The sequence below is a fragment of the Tenrec ecaudatus genome, chromosome 2 (genome assembly GCF_050624435.1).
Source record: "Tenrec ecaudatus isolate mTenEca1 chromosome 2, mTenEca1.hap1, whole genome shotgun sequence".
NCBI classification, from domain to species: Eukaryota; Metazoa; Chordata; class Mammalia; order Afrosoricida; family Tenrecidae; genus Tenrec; species Tenrec ecaudatus.
Genome location: NC_134531.1, coordinates 186276894 through 186301499, shown reverse-complemented (window position 1 = coordinate 186301499; position 24606 = coordinate 186276894). Strand labels below are relative to the sequence as shown.

At 50.6% G+C, this 24606-nt stretch overlaps 1 protein-coding gene across 1 annotated transcript in view; it reads left to right on the top strand.

Annotated features, from left to right (window-relative positions):
* SH3PXD2B (SH3 and PX domains 2B) overlaps nt 1–24606 on the top strand; it is a 110591-nt gene that overhangs the window by 43309 nt on the left and 42676 nt on the right. Inside the window, exons 3-4 of the mRNA XM_075541949.1 lie at nt 9212–9287; nt 18539–18615. Coding sequence (XP_075398064.1) covers nt 9212–9287; nt 18539–18615 — 153 coding nt within the window. The remainder of the gene's footprint in view (nt 1–9211; nt 9288–18538; nt 18616–24606) is intronic.

Here is a 24606-nt window from a genome sequence, read left to right as displayed (position 1 = left end):
GCTGATCGGAGTGTAAAACAAGCCCTTTGCCCACAGTTCTCAGCTATGTTAGGGTTTACTTTATACCCCTATGTGACCTCTGCCCTCAGTGTTTCCACCACTTCACTGTGCCCTCCAAGTCCAGGGTCATGACTGTCACTGGTGCCAGGGCTTCCTTCGCGGAAGGCACAAGTCAGTGCTGAGTTAGCCCTGGGGACCCAAAGGGTTCTACTTTCTACAAAGCTTCTGGTGGAGCCTCCCATAACTCTACATGGAGTCGATTCCAACTCATAGCAATCCTGTGGGGGAGGGAAGAACTGTCCGTGTAGGTTTCCGCTACTGTAACTCTTTCCCAGAGTAGACAGCCACACCTGTCTCTCTCAGAGCAGCTAGTAGATCCCAACTGATAACTTTATGGTTAGCAGGCCAACTTGTAACCCACTATGCCACCAGATTCCTAGTGGGGACTGACATGTGTTATTCTACCAGTACCAGCTGTTGACTCACCGCGACCCAGTTCATCAGAGGAGTACTAAGCTTCATAGCATTTGCAATGGCTTTCTCCAGGCCTTTCTCCCAACGTACCTCTGCGTGGACTCGAACCACCATCCTTTTGGTGAGCATCCTGGTACATTGACTGTTCTTACCACCCACAATCTCTAACACACCAAACCCACTGCTGTTGAGGGGATTCGGACTCAGAGTCACCCTGTTGGACAGAGTAGAACTGCCCCTGGGGTTGTATTGGGCACAGACTGCCCAAACTTTTCCTCGAGGAGCAGCCAGTGGATTCAGACTGCTGACCTTTCAGTTAACAGCTGAGAACTTGACCACTACATGATCAGCATTCCCGTGTGCGTGTGTGTCCATCCATCTCTCCCTTACACTCACATGCACCCACGTACACACACACGTACAAAGTTGATTCCAACTCGGAACTAACGTTCTGAGATTGAGGACTAACCACAGTGCAGAGTTCTGGTGCTCGGTCCTGCTCCACCCTTAAGATCAGGCCATTAAAATCTGCAGGGCTTTCAGAACCAGATCTCCAGGCCATTCTTCCTAGTCCACCTCGGTCCGGAAGCTCGGGTGAAGCCCGCTCAGCTTCGTAGTAGCACACAAGCCCCACTGACAGATGGGTGGTGCCTAAAGTGCACTGACTGCCCAAGTGAAAGTTGGAGCTTTGGGGACTGCCTTCTAGAAGCTCACACTCCACTGCAGAGGTTAAAAGGAGAGATGTTCCATTGTTTATGGGGGCGGCGGGCCAAAGAGGATCCCGGCCAGAGACTGTACTGCTGTAAACACTGTAAATAGGGCAGTGCAGCCCGATGCCTCCAGCGACCGACGCTGCTCTGGCCTGCACCACTGTCTTCTGACATCAACGTGTGGTTCCCACGTTGTGCATACTTACTGGCCCCCTGAAAAGTGTCTACTAGAGGATGGTACATAGCTAAGAAGTTGGTGGCTGCCCCTCCATGAAGCCCTGGTGGCGTAGTGGTTACACAATAGGCCGTGATCTGCAAACACACAGGGGAGTTCGCTGTGTGTTTGGTGTGGGTTGACCCTTTTCTGTCATTCAAGTCCATTCTGACTCATGGTGAGCCTATAGGACAGGGTAGAACTACCCCTGTGGGTTTCTGAGACTAGCTCTACACGAGTAGAAAGCTGCCTTTTTCTCATAGGGAGCAGCTGGTGGACTTGAACTGCTCACCTTGTGGACTTGTAACCCAGCCTGTAACCACTCTGCCACCAGTGCTCCTCTCCACAGTTACCGAGTGAGCTGGATGCCATGAGCTGACTCCCACGCATCGAGACCCCAGTGTGCCACAGCAGAACTGTGTTCCCTCGGGTCCCTGCTGGCTGGTCTCTTAGAATTAGATCAGCAGGCCTTTCTTTCGTGGTGCCACTGGGCGGATTTGAGTCAAACGAAATCAAACCCACTGCCATCGACTCTGTCTGACAGACCTGGACTCCAAAATGGAGTAAAATTACTCCAGAGGATCTCTGAGAGGATACATGGTAACAGATGGCAGACAGTGGCAGCTTTCTCCCGTGAAGCGGCTAGTGGGTTTGGGTTGAAACCGCCAACCTTGCCGCTAGCTTAACCCATTGAGCCACCAGGGTCCCTTCACTTTTTGAAAAGTTTTCTTTTTAATAATTTCATTGCGGGCTGTTACAGCTCTTGTAGCATTCAATTGGGTCAAGCACATTTGTACATTTGTTGCCATCATCATTTTTAAAACGTTTTTTTCTACTGGAGCCCTTGGTATCAGCTCCTCATTTTTTAACACTCTCTCCCCCACCCTCCCTCCCTCATAAACACTTGATAATTTATAAATTATTATTTTTTAAATCATTTTACCGGGGCCTTATACAACTCATCACAATCCATACACACATCATTGTGTAAAGCACATTGATACATTCGTTACCCTCATCAAATGTTCTCAAAGCATTTGCTTTCCACCTAAGCCCCTGGCATCAGCTCCTCATTTTCCCCTCCCTCCCCGCTCCCCACCTCCCTCATGAACCCTTGATAATTTATAAATTACTATTTTTTCATATCATACACTGTCTAACGTCTCCCTTAACCCACATTTCAGTTGTCTGTCCCCCAGGGAGGAAGTTATATGTAGATCCCTGTAATTGGTTCCCCCTTTCTACCCTACCTCCCTCCACCCAGGTATCGCCACTCTTACCACTGGTCCTGAAGGGATCATCTGCCCTGGATTCCCTGTGTTTCAATTCCTATCTGTACCATTGTACAACCTCTGGTCTACCCAGATTTCTAAGGTAGAATTGGGATCATGATAGGGGAGGAGAAAGCATTTAGGAACTAGAGGAAAGTTGTATGTTTCACAGTTGCTACGCTGCACCCTGTTGGCTCATGTCCTCCCCGTGACCCTTCTGTAAGGGGGTGTCCAGTTGCCTACAGATGAGCTTTGGGTTGCCTCTCCGCACTCCCCCTCATTCACAAGGATATGATTTTTGTTCTGTGATGCCTGGTACCTCCTTCATCCCTTCGACACCTTGTGATCACACAGGTTGGTGTGCTTCTTGAACTATGTGGGCTTTGTTGCTTCTGAGCTAGATGGCCGTTTGTTTACCTTCAAGTCTTTAAAACCCTATATGCTATGTCTTTGGATAGCCAGGCCCCATCAGCTTTCTTCATCACATTTTCTTATGCACCCGCTTTGTCTTCAGTGATCGTGTAGGGAAGGTGAGCATCATGGAATGCCAGATTAATAGAAGAAAGTACTCTTGCATTGAGGAAGTACTTGAGTGGAGGCCCAATGTCCATCTGCTACCTTAATACTAAACATAAATATATGCACATAATATTAAACATACAAATATACTCACATCACATAAAAATATATTTACATGTATGCATGCCTTTATTTAGACCTCTATAAATGACTGCCTCCTAGTTCTTTCCTGTATTTCTTTTTACTTTCCTCTTGTCCCACTATCATGCTCAGCCTTCATTTGGGTTTCAGTAATTCCTCTTGGTTACATTACCCTTGATCACGTCCTACCAGGCCTCCTACACCTTCCTTACCACCGATTTGAATCCCTTGTTGTTCCCTTGTCCCTGGGTTTGTTAACTCCACTTACTTTCCTCCCACCTCCCCCTCTCCCATGCCCCCCTGGAACTATTGGTCCCATTGTTTTCTCCTCCAGATTGTTCATCCAGCCTATCTTATTTAGGTAGACCTGCAAAGATATAACATGCACAAACACAGGACAGAGCAAAACCAAGCAACAAAACAAAACAACAAAAGCCAATGAAAACAAAATCAAAACAACAACAAAGAAAAGCTTGCAGTTAGTTCACGGACTGTTTGTTGGCCTTGAGGAGTGTTTTCCGGTCAAGTCTGATGGGTTGCCAATTATTTTTTCAAAAATATTAAACAATGTTTTGTCCTAACATTTAAAATTGGCAAGGTTATCTTGGTCAGTTGCTTTTACACCCAAATCCGGGTCTTGTTGCAGCAAAAAGATGTCTCGTGTCCTGTCCAGTGGCGGTGTGGGCCGTTGGCCACATTTGTGTACCTTTGCTCTCCCATCAGTTCTCTCCATACTACCTGTGCTGATGGATCAGCTAACCCCCCTGCACCCAACAGCCATACAGACATGTCTGGCACAAACTCGAAGAGTGCATGCAGGGTTGGACTAGGGAGAAGCCATCTAAGGATGGTGGGAAGTAGACAGTGGCGTGTCATCTGGGCATCAGAAGCACACTGACTTGTAGACTACCCAGCTCCCCAAGGGAACCAACACAATCCGCACAGGAAACCGGTCACTTGGTGGAGCTCGCCCAGGCCTGTGATAGCTGTGCTGTGCTGTGCTGGGGGCCCTGCACATGGCCGTCCCAGCCGTTCCCCACTTCCTGCTCTGGCTGGCTGTGCTGGGCCAGCTGTGTGGGTGATGTGGAGGCCATCAACTCCTCCCAAACCGGTCTTGATGGCTGCTGCTAACACAGCCCTCATGTGGCCCTCCAACTTGCACGTGGCTGTTTTCCTTGGACAGCCTGTCTCCTTGCCGCCGCAGGCTGACACTGCAGGGTAACAGACTGAAGGCTCTCTCCTCCTTCCCCCCAGGACTGACTCACTTTTCCTCCCCACCAGGAAACACCTCTTCCAGCGTGGAGGGGGGGTGGGGGAGGAGCACGTCATCTCCTATTTAAGTTACGCCTTTTGTGGGGGATGCCTCTGGGACCAGGACTTGTGTGACAATACTTGGGATTAGAGCAGCCTGCAGCCTGTGATCCTGGACCAGGAATACCAAAAGGCCTTTGACCTCCTGGCTGCCCACACCCCGTCCTTGAGCACATGAGGCTATTGACTTGGTTAATTTTAAAAGTGTTGCATAGCCACCCCGGCTAGTGGCTACATTGTATTAGACAGCACAGATGGCCCATGCCTGCTTTCCCAAAGCAGTGGATTGGATGGCCCGGCTCTAGTCGCTGGGAGGGGCAGTCTGAGGGGGTAAAACACAGCCTCACAAATTCATCCCAGATCACTTTCAAAATAACATAGTCCATATGGTCAGCATGCAGGGAGGAAGTCCCTCTTGTTCAGGGTCTGCTGTTTCCCCAAGACTAGACACAGTCGACAGCCCTGCAAAGCAAAATGGGCTCCGTGGCTGGAGGGTCTGGCTGTGGACGCAGCCGCCGGAGGGAAGTATCCGAATTTATCCCCAGGACTGTCTGACTCTCAGAGGTAATATCTGTGGTTAGTCTGCAGCATCTAAATCCATGTCTACTGCCTCAAAATGGTGGCGCTGGGGATGGTGGTGGTGGTAACAGCATGGTGGTGTTGTAGTGATGGTGGACATGGTGTTGCTCCGGCAGTCATGGTGGTGGTGGACGGAATGGGAATGGTGGTGGTAAGGGGGGGCGGGAGTGATAGAGGTGAGGGTGTTGGAGACGGTGTGGTAGGCAGTGTGATGGTGGCTAGGGGTGGTGGAATCGAGGAGGAGCAAACACTGCAGCCCTTCCACTGTATTGATCAAGGTAAAAGCAAGTCAGCATACTGGGTGAGAAAGCAGTTCCTGAGATGGAACAATAACGACCACCTGAGAGTAAGGACCCGTAGCCAATGTCTGCATTCAAACAGGGACTGAAAAGGAGCCCAGGAGAATGGGAACAGTCACCTTAGGGTGGCTGGATTATTGATGCATTTCCCTTTAATGGATGTTTCAACATTGTCTTAAGGAAATAAAATTGCGCAAGGAAAAAGAAGATAGTGTTAGGCGAAGCCTATAAATCTCCGCAGCGGAGACGGATGAATCACCCTGCTTTTTCAAAGAAGGCATTCTGTTCTGTTCACATGTGCAGTGTGCACAGAACATTACACTGACCTCATCTCGGCCTGAGGCTGCCCGGTCCCGTGGAACGCGGAGCCTCGTCAGCCAGAGCTTTAGAGCAGGAGACTGGGCATTCGATGCAGCGTGGGCTGGCATCAGCTGGCCTCAGCAAGTCACTGCCCCTCGGCCCCCACTCTCCTCAGGGGTGAGCTGGTTGGTGCCTTTCCTTTGTAGGGGATGAAAGGATGTCAAAGTACAGCAAGTGCCTGAAAACACTTTGGCTGTTACTGACGATACAGATGATAGTAATGCTTGTTGATTATTATTTTATCTTAGTCATGTTAATTAAGGGCCCTCGTGGCATAGTGGTTACACTTTGGGCAGCTAACTGCACGGTCAGCAGTTCGAAACCACCAGCTGCTCCTTAGGAGAAGGACCGGGTTTTCTACTCCCATAAAGAGTTACTGTCTCGGAAACCCACAGGGCCAGTTCTACCCTGTCCAGTGGGGTCACTTTGATTCGGCATCGACTGGCTGGCATTGAGTTTGATTTGAGGTTAGGGTCCTGTTAATATTTTTATCAAGGTTACTTAGCAGGCACCCCCGAAGCAGCGACTCTAAAGTTCCCTCCATAATATTCATTGGCTCTGACCTTTTTTTTCATCCCCAACAAAGTTACTATTTTTCTGTTTACTATTTCGATGGTAAAATACACATAACACATACAATGTGCCACTTTGAAGCATACAATTCTGGCCATCTTAACCCTTGCCACTGTCTGCTTCCAAAAGGTTCACACCCCAAACAGAAGCTCTCCACCCCTTAACCAGTAAGTACCCCCTACCACCTTTCCCACCAGCCCCCAATGGCCTCTGTTCAACTTTGTGCCTCTGTGCATTTGCCTGTTAGAGACACTCCCTGTCACCTTTTGTGACTGACATTCAGCATGTTTTCAAGAGCCATCCTCGTATTAGATACATCAGAACTGCATATCTCATTACAGCTGGTTAATACATCGCATGTTCAAGGGCAATCTAAAAAAAGTTCGTGGAAAAATGGAATGAAAAGATAATGGCATTTTTCCACCCCTTCACATCACCGCCTTTTGTGCCTCATTGTTCGGCCCCTCAGCCCAGCGTTGTGAGCAGCAGTGGTGAGCATCGTGCAGGCACCTCGGAGCGCCTGCTCTCAGGCGTTTGCTTAGGGGGAGAATTGTTGGGTCCTACGTTACTTCTGGTTAACTTTTTAGGGAGCCCTGGTAGCATAGTGGTTATAGGTTGGACTGCTAACTACAAGGTCAGCAGTTTGAACCCACCAGACGTTCCTCGGAAGAAAGACGGAGCTTTCTACTCCCCTAAAGAGTTATCATCTCAGAAACTCACAGGAGCAGTTCTGTCCTGTCCTGTAGCGTTGCTCTGCGTAGGCAGTGAGATTGAGGAGGAGGAAATACCACTCCACATGGGGAATAAGGAGCAGACCCCTTAAGGGGCTGTGTTGGCCAGCTCACATATTCCACAGGAATTCTTTAAATGCCAAAGGGCCTTTTACAGCACTATTGGCATCTTCAGATTTGGATCTCTGTTCCTCCTCCCCCCCACCAACAGCCTCTAATGGCGCTTCCTACCAAGCCAACATGCCGAACTCCTTGCCATCCCGCCCACTTTGATACACTGCGACCCTATAGGACAGAGTAGAGCTGTGCCCCGCAGGGGTTGAAACAGTGCATCGTCATGGAAGCAGACTGCCTCGTTTTTCTCCCAGCTGGCCACTTTGAACCAACAGTCTTTCCCACAGCAGCCAAGCACGGAAGCACTGCACTGCTAGGGCTCCTTGGTGCTTCCGACACCCCCGTGATTATCCAGTTGCTCCTCCATCTCCCCTCTCCAATCTTTATGGCTCTATCACATGAGTCTGATGTAGCCAAGCACAAAGCTACCCTGTGAGTCAACCTGGGGGATTCTTAGTGGAGACTGAGGAGCATATGGTCTCGTAGGCATAGACCCAGCGTGGCTTGGTCCGGAGTTCCTGGGGAGCACCAGCAGCGCAGCGCGTGACTGCTGTCTGAGAGGGGACCTTCTGCGCCCACCCAGAGGTACCTCAGAAGACAGACCCCATCCTGCCACTGCCTGCAAAGCCCCCGGCAGCACGGTTCTACTCTGACGTACATGGGTCACTAGGCATTGGATTCAGCTTGAGAGCAGCCGATGTTAGTGTAGGTATTTGTGTGTCTGCGCGGGTGTGTGTGTGACTGATTTGTTCAAGCATGGCATGGCATATTCCCTACAAGGATGCCACTTCCGTAGTGTTTTTCTGGATTTCCCGTCATGACTTTTGAATTCGGAGAGTCCTATTTCTTTGTTTGTTCAAAATGACCTTGTCACAAAAGACTGCAAGTCCATGTCAGTTTCACCCTTCCTCCTGGTTCATTTCCGTAGCCTCTCAGACCAGTGTCTGGCTGAGGGGATTAGACATCTGGAGGGCTTTTGTTGTTAGACAAGCTGGCTACAATACATAGTTACAGACCCAGGAAGGGAAATCAACAATATCCTGTTAAACCTCCATAAAGGTGGTTCTCCCGTTCTTGTTTTCCCCAAACCCCATGCCCCCACCTCCCTGCATCTTCCCTCCCTCTTCGATAGCCTAGCCCTGGGAGTCTCTTGCTGTAGAGGTTGGACGTGGTACTGGACCAAGACCATCCAACCACGGGCCCTGCGCTCCGGTTTGAGTGTGTTGGTGTGTGAGTTTGGCTAGCCCTGATAGATCAGTGGGCCAAGCCCACCTGGATTCAGAGCGCTGCAGCAGATGGGCCTGGATGGAGCACACACGGGTGGGCCTGAGTCGAAACCAACTCAAAGGCAGCTAACCACAGTACCACCCTCTCGCTGTGGTCAGAGCGGGCAGGAGTTCACAGCCTCTGGACGCTTGGTCTGAGCCAAAGAGACGTCTTTCCAGATGGGGTAGGTTTCCACGAAGGCACCCGAAGCCAATTCGTGATGTCCCCAGAACTGCACTACTACCACCACCCATCTCGGTGTGTCATCCTCTAGCGGCTTGTGTGGTAGAAACAGTTTTGATTGTTGCTTGTTTTTAATCTTCAGTGGTTTCTTCTGTCACATAGCCGGGCCATTGTTAGGAAGCCAGGTGATTGTCACCCAGGAAATTCCATTGGTCTTGGATTTTATGCCCTGTGGCTGGAGCTCCTTGGGAAAGGGGATCGTGGTCTCTCCCAGCCCTGGGTTTTTCAAATCTGGCAGTTGAACACAATTGTTTAACAGGCGGGGGTCCTAGGTCCTACCGCCTTCCCCATTTGTTTGAGCTTCAGAACAAAATGCCCTTTTGTCTAGCAGACCACCTATGTCAGGTAATTCCTTCATTGTACCGCTAAAGAGTTGTTTTTTCTTATTCTCCCTTCCCCCATTTAGATGCAAATGTTGGACAAATTTCCTATGGAAGGTGGACAGAAGGACCCCAAACAGAGGATCATTCCTTTTCTGCCAGGTAGGTGACCTGCATTCAGATTGTGGGGGGCTGGGGCACATGAGCAGTTTCCAGACCCCTCAGGATACTTTACTGGCTCTTCTTCCTTGGGGTCAGGGTCTCAGTCGTTTCTAGAAACCAGTGGCCAAGGAGGAGGCTTTTAATGTTCGGAAGCTCATGCACTTGGTTTCCCCTCTGGGCTCCGCAGTTACTCCCATCTCTAAGACTGGAACCGTTAGCATGTTTGTCATAAATGAGGACAAGTATTAGGCTAAGGAGCCTCAGTGGCATTTAGTGAGTTACTCTCTTAGGTGCTGACTGAAAGGTAGTGGTTGAAACCCACCAGCTGCTCCAGGGAAGAAAGATGAGGCTCTCTGCTTCCTTAAAGGTTTACAGCCTCGGAAACCCACAGGGACAATTCTGCTCTGTTCTGTAGGTCACGATGAGTCAGAATTGACTCGGGCAGGTGTTTTTGTTTTTTTGTTGTTGTTTATTAAGGGTAAAGAGACCATGGGTGTGAGAGGTTAGCATTGCACTGTTAACTACAAGGCCAGCACTACACATTCACCAAGCTGATCCTCAGGAGGATGTTGAGACCGGCTGCCCTCGTAGAGATCAACAGCTTCAGAAATCCCATATGGGTCGGCATAAGTTGGGATCGACCCGGGGGAGTGGTTTGGTTTGGTGTACGGAGGCATGCATGGGGGTGCTGAATAAGGTTGGTGACTCAAATCTACTAGCTGCTCTTTGGGGCTTTCTGCTCCCAAAAGACTCACTGTCTCGGACACCACAGGGGCAGGTCTACTCTGTCCTGGAGGGTCCCTGTGAGTCAGAATTGGCACAGTGGCTGGGAGTTTTTCCTCTTACGACCACAACGGCATTGACGGACGTTCTACTGTTGTGTAACAAGTTACCCCAGGTGGTCACCATGCAGACTCCTAGTGACCTTGGGTATGACGGAACCAACCACTGCCCTCTCCTGCTCCATCTGCATGTGATGTTTGATCGGTCTGAGCCCCCGCAGCAGCTGTCATGACGGTCCATCTTCCTGAGGGTCTGCTTCGTTTGTGCCCACCCTCTGCTTTACCAAACAGGATGCCTTTTTGTGTGTTTGTTTCTAACTCTTAAAATTGTGAATTAGGTGGGGGGAGGGGTACCTTTTAGATCATCAACTTTGTATTCGACAGCTTAAACTAATAATCAGACCCCTTCATATTTTACCCCTCCCCCCCTCATTGCTTTCCCGTCTCCCTCTCGAAGACCCCACAACCTTCTCTTTGATTCAGGCCAACTCCCCGTCAACTGCCTAGCCCTTTGCTTCATCGCCCTCCCTTGCTATCAAAGTCTCTTTGATGAGAAAGTCTATCGTGCGTGTGTGTGTGTTGCTTTAAATTTGTTCTTACGACAGTGTTCTGTAATATCTGTCCTTTGTGACAATCCTTGCCTTGCGGTGCTTCATGGTGTGATCACTGTGTTTTAGGACTGAGTGGTATTCCGTTGTGCATCTCTAGATCCGTTCTCCCACTGGTGGGCATTTAGGCTGTTTCCACCTTGCTGTTGAGAACAGTGCTGTGATGAGCATGGTGTGCATGTGTGAGTACATCTCTCTGTTAGGATTTTTCCAGGGTATCCTTTTCTGGTGGTGAACTTCGCAGCCTAAAACAACACCCATCTGTGACCTCCCAGTTCTGCAGATCAGAAGCCTGGGGGGGGGGGGGGGGGGCTCCCTGCTTAGGTTCCCACCATCTGAAGCCCCTGTGTTGGCAGGGCAGGGACTCTCCTCTGGAGGGCCCGAGGAAGAATCCACGTCCACGCTCCTTGTTGGCAGGATTGTGCTCCTTGCAGCTGTAGGAGTGAGCCCCCTGTTTTGCCTGCTGTCAGCCAGGGACTGGTCTCAGCTTCTAGAGGCTTCCCACACTCCCCCTCTTCAAGCAGCGATGGAGCGAGCAGCTCATCTGCCCCGTGCTTCAGGCTACCCCACCTTCCCCTTCTGGCACCAGCCAGCAAAAGCTCTGTGATGACACTGGACCCTTGGAAGGACGTGGGGTGGGGGGGGTCCTTCCTACCAGAGGATGAACTGTGCTGTGTCATGTCACGTAGACATGGACTCCCATCTCATGCTACATGCAGCTGCAAGGGATTCTGCCTACCGGAGGCGCCAAGCACTTTCTGAGGGCTAAGTCGCACCCTTGGTGCTGTGGAGGATTTAACGCAACACTGCCTGCCCTGCTCTTGAGATGTTCATCCCCCCGCCTCCCCAAGAAATCCTTTCCGAAGGAAGCATCAAGGCTTAAGTTCAAACAAGGGGGGTTACCAAGTCAGTATTACCGCTTGCAGTCCTGACTGATAGATGTCTACCACGGGCCAGTCAGAGAGCCCTGGTGGCATAGTGGTCTCTCACTGGGTCAGCAGTTCAAAACCAGCAGGCTCTACTCCCATACAGTCTTGGAAATCCACAGGGAGTGTCCCTATCCTGTAGGGTAGGGTTTCTGTGAGTTAAACTTGACTTGATGGCAGTGAGCTGTGTGGGCCCATCACGGCGTGCAGTTGGCTCTTAGGAGAACCCCGCAGGGGCGACGTTCTGTGCCCATTTCAATCATGAGACTCACAGAAGTTTGAGTCCCTTGCACAAGTGGCAGAGGTGGAATTTAAACAAATATAATTGATGCTAAAATGGAGACCCGGAGTCAAATGCTCTGGGTCCAAATCCTGCACCCCCATCGCCGGCTCTCTCTGGGTGAATTGCTCCTAATGGCACATCAGGGTGCCGATTATGGCCCTTCAGTGGTGGTCGCTGTCGTGAGGACCAGGCGTGTGCCTGGCACATAGCTAACAGTGGCCCAGCACTTAGTCTGTCCTGGGCAGTCAGTCATCAAACCCGCAGTCGCTCTGTTGTGGAATGAGGTAAAGGGGGTTTCTTTGTTATGCTAATAAGGTCGTATTAATGGGGCAGGGGTGGGGGCGCATGTCTTAAACCTAGCCCATCTTAAGATAGAAAATGAGCAGGTTGGGCACAGAAGCAAGCGAGCAAGCACAGATGCCACCTGGAAATCTACCGGGCATGGCCAGCACACCACTGGCAAAGCTGAGGCCAGGATTTTACCCCAGACGGACAGGGAGGGCCTTCCCCAGAGCCAGCGCCCGCCATTCAGACTTCTCGTCTCTTGAGCTGGAGTCCCGAGTGGCGCACCTGGTGAAGCACTCAACTACTAGTAGGAAGTGCACAGGAAGCTCAACCCCGGACAGGAGCCACTCGGAAGACGAGCCTGGCGATGTGCTTCTGAACAGTCACAGCCTGGCAAACCCTGTGGAACAGCTCCGGTGCTGCACACGGGGCGCCACAATTCAGAACCGATTCTACTGCCATGAACCACACGTAGCGAGAAAATACATATCTGTCTGTTAAAGACACCCCTTAGGGTATTTCTGTTGTAGCAGCACCAAGAACCTAAGACACGCTCGAAGTCAGAGCTGCTTAGAGCAGGAAGGGCCCTGTAGAGCTTGTTTTCATTGTTAGACTCGAGGACAAGCCCAGAGGAGCCTGAGGATGGGGACTCTCCCAGGGTCACAGAAAGCCCAGTCTCCCACCACCTCCTTGCCCTCAGCTCTGCCCTTAGCCCATCAGTGCCCCCCACCCCTCAGGATCTCATTGTCAAGTGTTTTTAGAGACTGGTAGGCGTGTTTGCCAGAGCCCCCTCTCCCGCGAGAGTCATTTGCCTAGAAGCAGCGTTTTCAGTTCCTTCGTGGGGATAGTGCATGATGGCACTGGGTTTCTTTATCTTGCTGTGCCCAGGCATGTGCTGCAGAGTCCGCCAGGCCCACCGTGTGAACCCCAAGCAGGCTGCTGCCTCTCGGAGCCTCAGTTTCCACAGCTGTGGTATGGGGACTACCAGGCCAGGTCCTAGGTCTCCACTCCCCCTTCCCTGCCACCGAGTCAATGCTGACTCACAGTGACCCTAGAGGAAGGGTAGAACTGCCCTTGTGAGTTTCCCAGACTAACACTTTTAAGGGAGTAGAAGGCCTCATCTTTGTCACGCTGCTTCCCCAGGTGGAATCCCCGCTACACCCCCCCCAAAAAAACACCAAGTCGATACCAGCTCATTGCCACCCAGAAGGACAAAGTGGAGCTGCCCCAGTGGGTTTCCAAGATTAACTGTTTACGGGGGTAGCAAGCCCCGTCTTTGTCCCAAAGAACATCTGGTGGTTTCGAACTTCCCACCTTTCCGATCGCAGCCCCTGTGCCACCAGAGCTGCTCCTCAGTGCACAGTAGGCACGTATCTGACAAAGGCGAAAACCGTTTCACAGGACATGCCCTTGGCGCTTCTTGGTGTCCTGTGGGCAGGTCATGCTTTTGTGATTCATCTAGCGTCACAAGTCAGACAGGCGCATGTGTCGGCCTTTCTTTAAAGGAGGAGGGGACAGGAGCCCCTTGTAGCCTTACTGGATGAAAGGCAAAACCAGCTCTGGAAAAACTTCCCAGCACAGTCGGGACGTTGAGCCCACCCTCGCTCCCAAGCCCTTGAACGCTTTCGCAGTTACGTAATCCCATTCCACCCAGGGAATTTCATGGAAACGCTCTTCTCGGGCTGGCTCTTCCCCTGTTTTCAGGGACCCACTTAACAGCTTGGGGATCTCCCACTCTGACCTGCCTCTGGACCCTGGGCCATCTCTTCTCAGCCCCCCTCTTAGCTTTGTATCAAAACCCAGGGCTGGGGGAGCAGGAGAGCCCCAGACCCTGACCCGTGGGTCAGTTTTCTGCCTGGACTGTCCAGTCAGCAGAACCAAAGCAAGTCTCCTGTGGAGCACAAAGGGTGGTGGTGGTGCAAGCAATTTTCCATCTCAGCAAGAACTGGGGAAGCCAACTTGGCAGTGGACGCAACTTGAAAAAGAATTACAGTTTGGCCTTCTTCCACTGTGGAAAACAAAGACCCACTCGTTCCCACCAGAGGCTCTCCCTGCTGCACACTCTTGCCACGCCAGAGCCTGCCCAGAAGAGCAGCAGACTGTCCCCCTCCCTTGTCAGGCCCAGACCAGGGACCCTGCCACCACTGCGCTTCCCCAGGGAGACGCTAGCTAGAGAGGAGCTGGCCTTTGGCCTTCGTATGCAAACACCAGCCACAGAGCTCTGCCCGGCCCCGCCTAAGCAGCCACCCCGGCTCCTCTGTGGGTAATTAGCCCGCCCAGGAGGGTGTCCAGAAACCAGTGTGGAGGTTGCAGAGGGAACATATGCTCTTAGTTGTCCTTCCATGCCATCTGAACCGCTCAGAAGAGTAGTCGTCCTTGGACATGGCCTCCGGCCTCGTCCCCATGCCAAGAAGCTCGTCTGTGCTGTGAGAGCTCATGGTGGTTCAGAAGTTGGGTTCTGGCCTTGCACAGAGATGACGGGTGCGATCACCCGCCAGTGCCCTTCAGACACAGCCACCGCCACTTTGTCAGGGGAGCTACGTGTGGCCTCGATGCTGCCAGCTCAGGTGGACTAGGAAGAAAGACCTGGCAGTGCACTTGGGGAGTCAAAGAAAAGCCCATGGGTGCAAGATGTACCCTGAGACCCCAGTCCCTCTGGGGCCACAGGGATGAGCGGCGCTTTGTTGGGTCTCCAAGTTCTCCATGCTTCTCCCTCAGCCCCTGCAGCCAGGCCTTGGGTGAACCTCACCCTCTGCTTCCTCGTTGGGGGGCGATGGGCAGGGGGTCACTCTGACTCTGGGACAGCCTGTTCCGATCCCACGGGCCACTGCAGCCCCTGGCCTCTTGGAAAGACACTTAACTCGCTCAGGACAATTCTGTAAGAAGCCTGTGCACTCCTTCCGTCACTCCGCCCCGATTTACAGAAGAGGACGTTCTGTTGGCAGGGAGCCAGGATGACTCCTCTCCCATTTGGAGAAGAAATGAGAAGGCAGGAAGCATTTGCTACCCAGGATTTCTCTTGGCTGACAGGCGTCCTTCGTATCCTAAAGATTCAGGACACCCTTGAAGATTCAGAGCTGAGTGGCCCCACCCACAAAGGCCATGGAAAATGGAGTGGGATGGGGCCGGGAAAGCTACCAGCTTTCTCTGGATTGGGGCCCGGCACACTGAACACCCCCAGTTCAGGGACATGGTGCTGCAACACACTGTTCCCTCCCTCTCTCTGCCGGGCTCCTCTCTGTGGGGAAACCATCAGTCTCAGGAGGCCGAGCCCAGCGTGTCCCCCCCCACTGAATCCCCCCACTGCCCCCCCCCACTGAATCCCCCCACTGGTGCTCTGAAAAGAGGCCACCTACTGAGTGAGTGAAGAGGGAGTGTGATCACTGCTTCCGGGGAAACCAGGGTATAAACCGCTTCCCCACTAGGCTGCATCTCATCGTTTACTTGTGTTCTAAATGACATGGAGAGTTTCTGCTTTTAGAAGCAATCAGTGTTTATGGTCTAAACTCTGGGAAAAGGAGAAAACGCAGGTTCTGGCTTCTACCCTCAGAGAAATGCTGCTGCTGCTAGATTTTTTTTCCCCTTCCAGCAAGCCAAGCGTAAGTGTGTCAGGCGGTTTACTGATTCATAAGCAGAATCTAAACCACCGCCAATAGAGACAGGATAGGCTTTACTACTAAGAAATATTTATTTCATCTCACTGAGGACTTCTTAAACATGGGTGAGTCTAGCTCACTGCCATCAAGTCAATGTGGACTCCCAGTGACTATTGGACAGAGTAGAACTGCCCCGTGAGTTTCCAGACTGTGTAACTCACGGAGTAGAAAGCCCCATCTCTGCCCGTGGAGCGACTGGTGGTTTCAAACATGACTTTTCGGGTTGCGGCCCAGTGCGTAACCATTATGCCACCCGCTTCACAAACAGTCGGAGCCACGTGCGCCTCATTTGCTTCTGTATCCTTCCCTTTCCCTCTCCCCTTCACCTCCTCCTCCACCATCAAGTATTTCTTTTGATATAAAAACCTCCTTTCTTGGTTTGCTTTGTAATACGCGGTCTGCTACAGTTTTTGTCTCTATGTGATTGGTTCACCTCACTCAGCACAGGGTCTTCCACATTCATCCCTGTTGTGAGCTGCTTCACGATCCATCCTGATTCCTTAGGGGGATGTGGCATTCCATTCTGTGTGCACACCACGTTTATGTACCCAGTCTTCCATCGCTTTGCAGTTGCGAGCAGCGCCGTGTTAAACATGGATAGATGTGTGTTTGTCTGTTTGTGTTTTGCTCTTTACTGTTTTCCGGTGTGTACTGAGTAAAGCGATGGCTGGGTCACAAGGTATTGCTACTCTTTGCTCTCCCCAGTGCTTACACAGTTCCCCCTCATTTCTTGATAGAGTACCTCTTTGTAGAAGAGCAGATTGTTTCTTAACCATCCAGTCTTTGGGGATGCAAATCTCCCTCAGCACTTTGCGTTGCTAAATCTTTAGTGGTTATTTCTTGGGATCTCTTTGAATTCCGTCATATTATGAAAACTCTTGATGGCCTCTCCTGCCGTCCCAGGCCCCACACACCAAAGCTTGATCTGTGGAAATGACACTCGAATCTGGTATAGTCAGTTACACCTTGGGCTGCTAACCACAGGGTCGGTAGTTCGAACCAGCCAGCCACTCTGCAGGAGAACAATGAGACTTTTTGCTCTTGTAAAGACAGACAGCTTTGGAAGCCGGCGTGGGCAATTCTGCTCTGCCCTACAGACTTGCTATGAGTCGGGGTCAAGTTGATGTCAGTGAGTCTGAGTTTGGGGACCATCTCAGGCCTCACCCACCAAAATGTGATCTGTGGAGGCAGCAGCCTAATCACTGAGTTTAACTACTAACCCCGTAGCCCCTCCTCTCCCAAACAGGCTCTTGCCCCAAATTCCTCTCCTGGAACTCCATGCTCTGTGCCTGAGCCCGCTCTGGTCTTCCTCCTCCGTGGCCTCCTCTGGAGACCTAGTTGCGGTGTAAATTGCTGGAGAGACTCAGCTCGGCCCTCTGTGACGCCTTGCTGCTAACTCTGGCCCACTCCTTGCCCGCCTGACAGATCCAGGACATTGAGCCCAGAGAAGCCAGATCTGCCAGGCGTGGCCTTTGTCACCATCTCCCTCTACTCGCTAGACTTTCAGGGACCTCCCGATCGACCAGCTTTCAACAAACCACCCATGCAGTTGGGTGTCCTGGCTGTTTGCAGAGATCCTCACAGATCTGTCCTTTATGTCCTTCACTCTGACCCACTTCCTCTGCCTGGCCTACACTAGACACTTGTACACGGCCCTCATGCTCAGCAAGCAGTCGACTCTCAGTTAATATTTTGTGAACTAGGGAGGCCTGGGATGCTTCTAAACACTAGTGGGCATGTAATTGGCAGGATCTGTTATCTGAGCAGGTGGAAGCCACATTCATGCATTTATCTGCTGTTAGTGCCACCTGAGAAGGGGCCCAATCCGTTCCTGTTTGTACAGAGCCCCAGGAAAGCTAGTAGGAAAGAGAAAAGCCAGTTACCATGCAGTGGACTCCGGCTCACAGCGACCCCATGAGGTCAGAGCAGAGCTGTGCTCCAGTGGGTTTTCAGTGGCTGATTTCAGAAAGGAGATCACCACGCCCTCATCCAGCGGTGTCTGGACGGGCCCGACCCATGGAGTTAGCAGCCACACGTGTTAACCACTTGCACCGCCCAGAGACTCAAGCAGGAGCGAAGGCGTGTTGATCATGTGATGTGTGCAGCTGGGAGCCAGGACCACTTTATCCATTTTGTTGTAGAAGAGTTTGTCAGCAGGGATGCAAGGTGGGGGGCTGGGTAGGGAGGATCGTCCAGGTAGAAGGAAAGGTATAGACCAGTGGTTCTCAACCTTCCCAATGCTGCAACCCTTTCCTACAGTTCCTCATGTTATGGGGACCCCCAACAATAAAATTATTTCCGTTGCTACTTCATCACTGTCACTTTGCTACTGTTAAAAATTGGACAGCCCCTGTGAAAGGGTTGTGGCGACCCCCAGGCTGAGAACCGCTGGTCTAGAATAAGGGAAGAACCGGGAGTTTGAGAGAGGCGGTGGACAGGGACTAGAGGTAGATGATGTTTGATCATCAGCAGCTCTAACCTCCTTTCCTTGTCAGTGTGAGCCCCTTTCTTCCCACACGTCGGTTCCAATCTTCCCTAGTCTCAGTACGCTGGGTCCCATTCGCACTCTTGTCCTAGACAACGGAACTGTCGGCGCCTTTGGAGGCACACGCTGGGGTTTTCCTGGCCCACAGCAGTGCGGCATGCAGGGATTTACCCACAAGTGTTTGGCCCGCTCCTTCCTGACACACTGTGTCTGCTCTTCTCTGCAGGCAAGATCCTCTTCCGGCGAAGCCACATCCGGGACGTGGCTGTCAAACGCCTGATACCAATTGATGAGTACTGTAAGGTGAGTCTGGGAAGCGCCAACACCGTCTGCCCCGTGGGTGGTTTCTTTGTGGTCGCGTCTCCTTTTCCGCTGGAACATGCTCATGGCGACAAATTTGTGCGGCAGAAAGAAGTGTCAAGAAATTAGTAAGAAAAATCACCCCCGGCCCTTCAACCCAGAGGCAATATCTATTATAAGGCGCTTACACATTTCCTCGTGGACTTTTCTCTGCTCCAGTCTCTTAATGGTGGTGGGGGCGGAGCGGGGCTCCTGTGCGCATGATTTCAGATGTTCTTTCTCTTTCAGTTTAATGCCGCGGTGAAAGAGTTTCCCGTGCTCTTTAAAAATCTTGAGCTTACTTTTCGCAGCTGCGTAGTATTCTATGGTGTGTGGCTGTCCCACCCATTATGCAGCCAACCCTTATTGCTGGACTGGCGCTGACGTCTGGTGCCTTGACGGTCCTAAGCAACGGGGACCTGTCCTGTGGTTGGGTTGCATTTGACTAGACTGGTCAGAAAAGAAGTGTGCAGAGAGCGTTAAAGAGTTCGTGGAAAGATTCTGTTAACTTTTCATTCTGTTTTCCCACAAACTTTTTGAAGCCTCCTCGTACTTACACATTTTCCACACCCATTACCCTTCATAATTTTTCTCCAACTTAACAGTCGTGAGCAGTTCTGATTAGAGAGAGGAAGGAATGGCGAGGGGTGGCCTTAAAGGCGGGGAGGATAGTGAACCAGGTGGCTCCTGGGATTCCAATTCCGACAGGTAAGAGTTGATTGGAGACGAAGTGTGCTGAGAACCGTCTGCGGTCGCTGGATGACTGCAGACAAGTTCTCTTGGTCATAAGCTTGTCTCATCAGGGATAAAAACGAGTTTGAGGCCAGTGCCAACTCACATCAATGTGCTTTCTCACAAAACCCAAGCAGACACCTGTCCTAAATCTTTGAGGCCTGGCAACAAGTGTGTGAGATGTTGCTCCACGTGTAACCACAATTGCTAGGTGAGTCAGACGCATTCACGAAGGTTGCGAAGCCCTCAGGGACGAGTTCAAGGCCGAGAGGGCCGCACGGAAGGTATGGCAGCAGTTTCACTGGTTCCCAAGGGGTGTTCTTGACAGATGTTCTTGAAGGACGCAGGATGAACACGGGGCTTGTTAGGGGAAAGTTAAGGCAATCGGGAGTGGCCTCGTTGAGGAGACAGGCCGGGAATGCGCCCGAGGAATGTGTTTCTCCAGTCACTGCTCTCAGCATCTCCGTCGGGAGCCTCCCCCAGCCACTCGGCAGCGGGGAGCCTGCCTCTTCAGCCTTCTTTGTGTTCCCCAAACTCAAAGAACATTCCAGAGGAGCACGGCTTTGAGTCCCCGGAGGATGCCCACGCTGTCCTTTTGCTGTGCCATCCATTAAAGGGGATAGAGTTCTTCAGGGACATCAGCAAGATGGAAAACACCGCCTTCCGAAGTGTGTCCACCTCGATGGAGAGGAAGTGTCAACTGAGAGTAGCTTCACGTTTTGATGTCTTTGTTCAGTGAAGTTTGATAGGGTTTTGTAGCAAGGCTTTGTTGATGTGCTTTTGTTTCTGGTCACTCTTGCCCCTTCTGTCCTGCACTGTCCTGGCCCCGGGAGCAGGAATCGGGAGAAGCCAGGTGGAGAAGGAAGACATAGAGCCGCCTTGATTCACAGATGATGTGGTTCAATAAGTAGGGAAATCCTCACGGACCCACAAAAGCACTACGAGAACCACTTGGCAAGATCATAAGTTACAAGATCAATATACACAAGGCCGTTGGATTTCTGTGCCGTAGGGATGAGTAGTCTGAACATGAAATTAAAATCCGTTCGTTCACAGCAGCAGCAGAAGAAATAAAATGCCTCGGCATGCATTTACCAGAAAAGAGAGACACTGAAACAAACAAACAAAAAGCTGTGGCGAGAGAAATCAAAGAGGATCTAAGTTAATGAAGAGACATTGTAGACTTACAGATTATGGCAATTATTCTAGATTCGGGGGGGGGGGGGGCTTTCTGTGGAAATTGACAAGCTGACTCCTACAATGCCTGTGGAAATGCAGAAGACCCAGAGTAAACAGCAAATGTTGAAGAAGAGAAAGTTGGGGACCTTGTTTTACCCATTTTCAAACTCATTGCAAAGCCACAGTCATGCGTCCACACACGGTGTGGTTCTGGCATAAGAATAGACAGAGACATTAGAGGAATGGAATTGAGAGTCCACAAAGAAATGTCGCACAGTTATGGTCAACTGGTATCCAACAAAGATGCCAGGAGAATTCACTGGGAAAGTGATCGTGTTTTTGGAAGCAAATGGGGGCTATCAAGTGCCCAAAAACACAAAGTACCCTTTCCTCACATCACGCGCTCAAAAATCATCTCAGAATGGGTCATAGTCTTAAATGTAAGAGCTAAAACTAACTCCCTCCCCCCCAAAAAACACAGTAGTAGCAGATCTTCGTGACCTTGGGTTAAGCAAAGAGTTCTTACATAGCATTCCAATTAAGTTGGACTTTATTAAACTTAAGAAAATGAAAAGGCAAGCCACCGAGTGGGAGAAAATATTTGCAGTTCCTATATCCAAAAAAGGAGTCGTCTCCAAACCATAGAAAGAGCACATATAATTCAATAATAAAGACAAATACTAATAGTGGGCAGAGGACGTGATTGGAAGTTCCACCCAAGAGTACATCAAATGGCTAATAAGTACACGAAAAGGTGCCTGGCGTCTGTCACGGAAATGCAGAAGGAAATCGTGATGAAGGCGGGCACCTCTGGAATGACTGGCCCCATCGAGGCAGACAGTGCCAAGGAAGGAGAGCAGTGGGAATCCTCGTACAGGTAGATACAGAAGATGAGAAGCCGTTTGGGGAAACAGTTGAATAATTTCCTCAAAAGTTAATTTACCCCACTGGGGGAATGAGCAACAGGAACCATGGGGAACGGAGACAGCAGTCAGTGTATGATCGGAAAATAATAGTTTGTCTTTTATCTAGAGGTCATGGGGCGGGCGCCTGAGAGGAGCAGTTATCAAGGCTCAATAGAATGTAAATGTCTAGGAAAAATGATGAAAACATGTACAAAGATGCTTGATAAAATTGATGTATGGATTGTTAGAGAGCTATAAGAGCCCCCAATGATGGACATTGCCTCTCAATAAAGAAACGACTTGACAAAAAAAAAAAAGAGCCCCCAATCAAAGGATCTTTTAATTTTTTTTAAAAGTTAATTTTCCTTATGAACGTGTTCAAAAGAATTGCAAACATCTGTATATTAATAGTCATAGCAGCATGAATTCATAATAGGCAAAAACTAGAAGTAGTCCAAATGCCCCTCTACTGGGGAATGAGTCAAGAAAACATGGCCTATCCATAGGATAGAATATTATTGGCAATAAAAAGCAACAAAATACTGATAGTCATGCTATGGGAAAGAGACCAAATGCAAATGACTGCATACATACTGTATGGTTCTATTTATGCAAAATGCCCAGAGAAGATAAATCCCTGAAACAGAAAACTGATGCCTATGTAGTTTCCCGGGCCTTGGAGGGTAGAAATAGAGATTGACTGTAAATTGGGTTGGGGGACATTTCTGAGGTAAAATGGAAAAGTGCCAAAACTAGATTGTAGTGATGGTTGCATAATACTATTATTTACTAAAATCATTGAATTTTGCACTTAGAAGGGGTGGAATTTATGATACGTGAATTACACTCCAGTAAAGCTGCACAGCTTTTTAAACAAAGAGCGTAGCGTGGGGACCTCCCTCTCTTGGCAAAAGATTGAATAGAAGGGCCAAAAGTGACACGTTGGCTTGGGCTTCCACTCGTTGCCAAACACAGGGCTGAGCCCTTGATACGCATGACCTCACGTTGTTCCCTAACAGCCGTGGCATGTAGGCTGGTTACTCACCCAGGCCTTTGGGCCGTCGTACTCACACACCCCAAACAGAAAACTCCTAAGCAGCACTGGTGGTCAAGCACACTGTTCATGTAAGAAGGTAGACTCAAACTCTCCTGAAAGGGAACAGGCCAACAATCCGATTCATAGGTGTAAAGCCAGAGCTCTTGAAAGAAGAGCCTCCAACAGTGGAGGCTCGGTACCCCAGTGTTCAGTCCACTGTTAATACAGCCAAAGGGTGGGCGCAACCGAAATGCCCACCATCAGCAAAATGGGTAAACAGTGTGGTCTATGCATATGTACACAGAAAGGGCGTGTCTTAGCCAGCAAGAAGAAGTGCAGTTCTGGCCCATGCTGCAACATGCAGCCCTTGAAACAGGATGCAGAGGGCAACGAAGCAGACACAAGAGGACTATTGCGTGGTTTCACTTCTAGGAATGTCTAGGAAGGATGGGGGGGAGGGGGGTATATGGGAGTTCAGAGCAGTGGGGGAGTCCTTGGAAGGAGGGCAGCGTCCAGTACAATGTTGCTCACAGCAACAGGTGTTGAACCAGCAAGCATCTCATGTCTACGTTTACAACAATAGATGTGTTACTGCTTTTTAATGTGGGGAGACGAGGGATATGGAGAAAGGTGCAAGGGAAATTTTGACACAAAGATTCAACTGGCCTCCCAGCTCTCAGGGAAAAAGCGGCATCTTCTCTTGGACTCTCTAGAGCAGCGGTTGTCAACTTGTCTGTCGTCACCCCTTTGGGGATCCAACAACCCTTTCACAGGGATTACCCGATTCATAACATAGCAACATGACAGTGATGAAGAAGCAACAAAAATAATGTTATGGTGGGGGGGGGGTCACTACAACCTGAGGAACTGTAGGAAAGGGTCGTGGCCTTAAGAAGGTTGAGAACACTGCTCTAGACCTCTAGACTCTGAACCTCCAGTTCCAGAGAAGGCCTGCCTTGTCTTGCTAACAAGAAGTTTAGGCCCTTGGGCCCACCTGATCCCTCTGAGAAATTCCTACTCATCCTGTTCCCAGAAACTCATCGCTCAACTTATTCTAAAGGACTGCTTCCTCCCCAGCCCACTCTGCTCCTCCCCAGAGCCAGGCTGTTCCTGCCCCCCCCCCCCGGGGGGGGGCGCATGGAGCCCTGGACACTGGGTTTTGAGATGGGGAATTTTCATCTGAAGCCCTGAATGAAAGCAGCAGCTGCTTGCCGCCAGTGTGTGCCCTGGATGGGGGTACAAGAGAGAATGGATTCACCATTAGAAATAACCTTAGAACTGCTTATGTTACATGAGCCGTTTGATGCTACCACCCTCGGCTATTAATGAATCCTCCGAAGCAGAGCAGATACTTGGGGCTTTGATTGGCCAGATGCCTGAGGCTCCTGGAAGGAGATGAAGCGCTCCTTTGCCTGCTGCAGCTTCTGCGACGTCTCATACCAGCAACTTAGTCTTACAGAACACTGGGTCATTTGTTGTGGACACTGTTCGAGCTAGTAAGCCACTCGGTCTCTCACAATTAGGCTCATTGAGGAGCAAGTGACAGCCTCTAACTGCTAGCAGCCCACCAGCACTGTAGCTCCCCCAGGGGAGAAAGATGGGCGGTCTGCTTCTGTGGGCTCAGGGCCGTGGAAACCCCAGTTCTGCTGCCCTTACAGGTTGTTACCAGTTGAAATCCATTCCACAGCAGTGGGTTTGGCTAGGTGTTAGCTTGATCTCCCCAAGCCTAACTACCAGGTGTGTTTTACATTGAAAGCACAGTCTACACTCTCAGACCGGTGATCAAGTCACAGCAATTGATGGCATGTGATGTTGGCGCAAGGACAGACCAAAAAAAACCCCTTGGAGCAAAGCGGAGGATCCGTCAACAGGCCCTTTGATCTTGACAAAGCCAGCCTTACCTATCCTTTAAGGAAGGTTGGATTCCATAATACATGGTGTCTACGTTTCTTAGACTGCTGAAACAGAACCCCACATGCTGGGTGGCTGTAGACAATAGAAATGTATTGTTTTTCTGTCCTGTAGGCCCGAAGTCTGAACTCGGTTCCTGGCAGGACTGTGCTCTCACAGGAGGCTCTGGGAGAAGGTTCTCTATCTGACTCA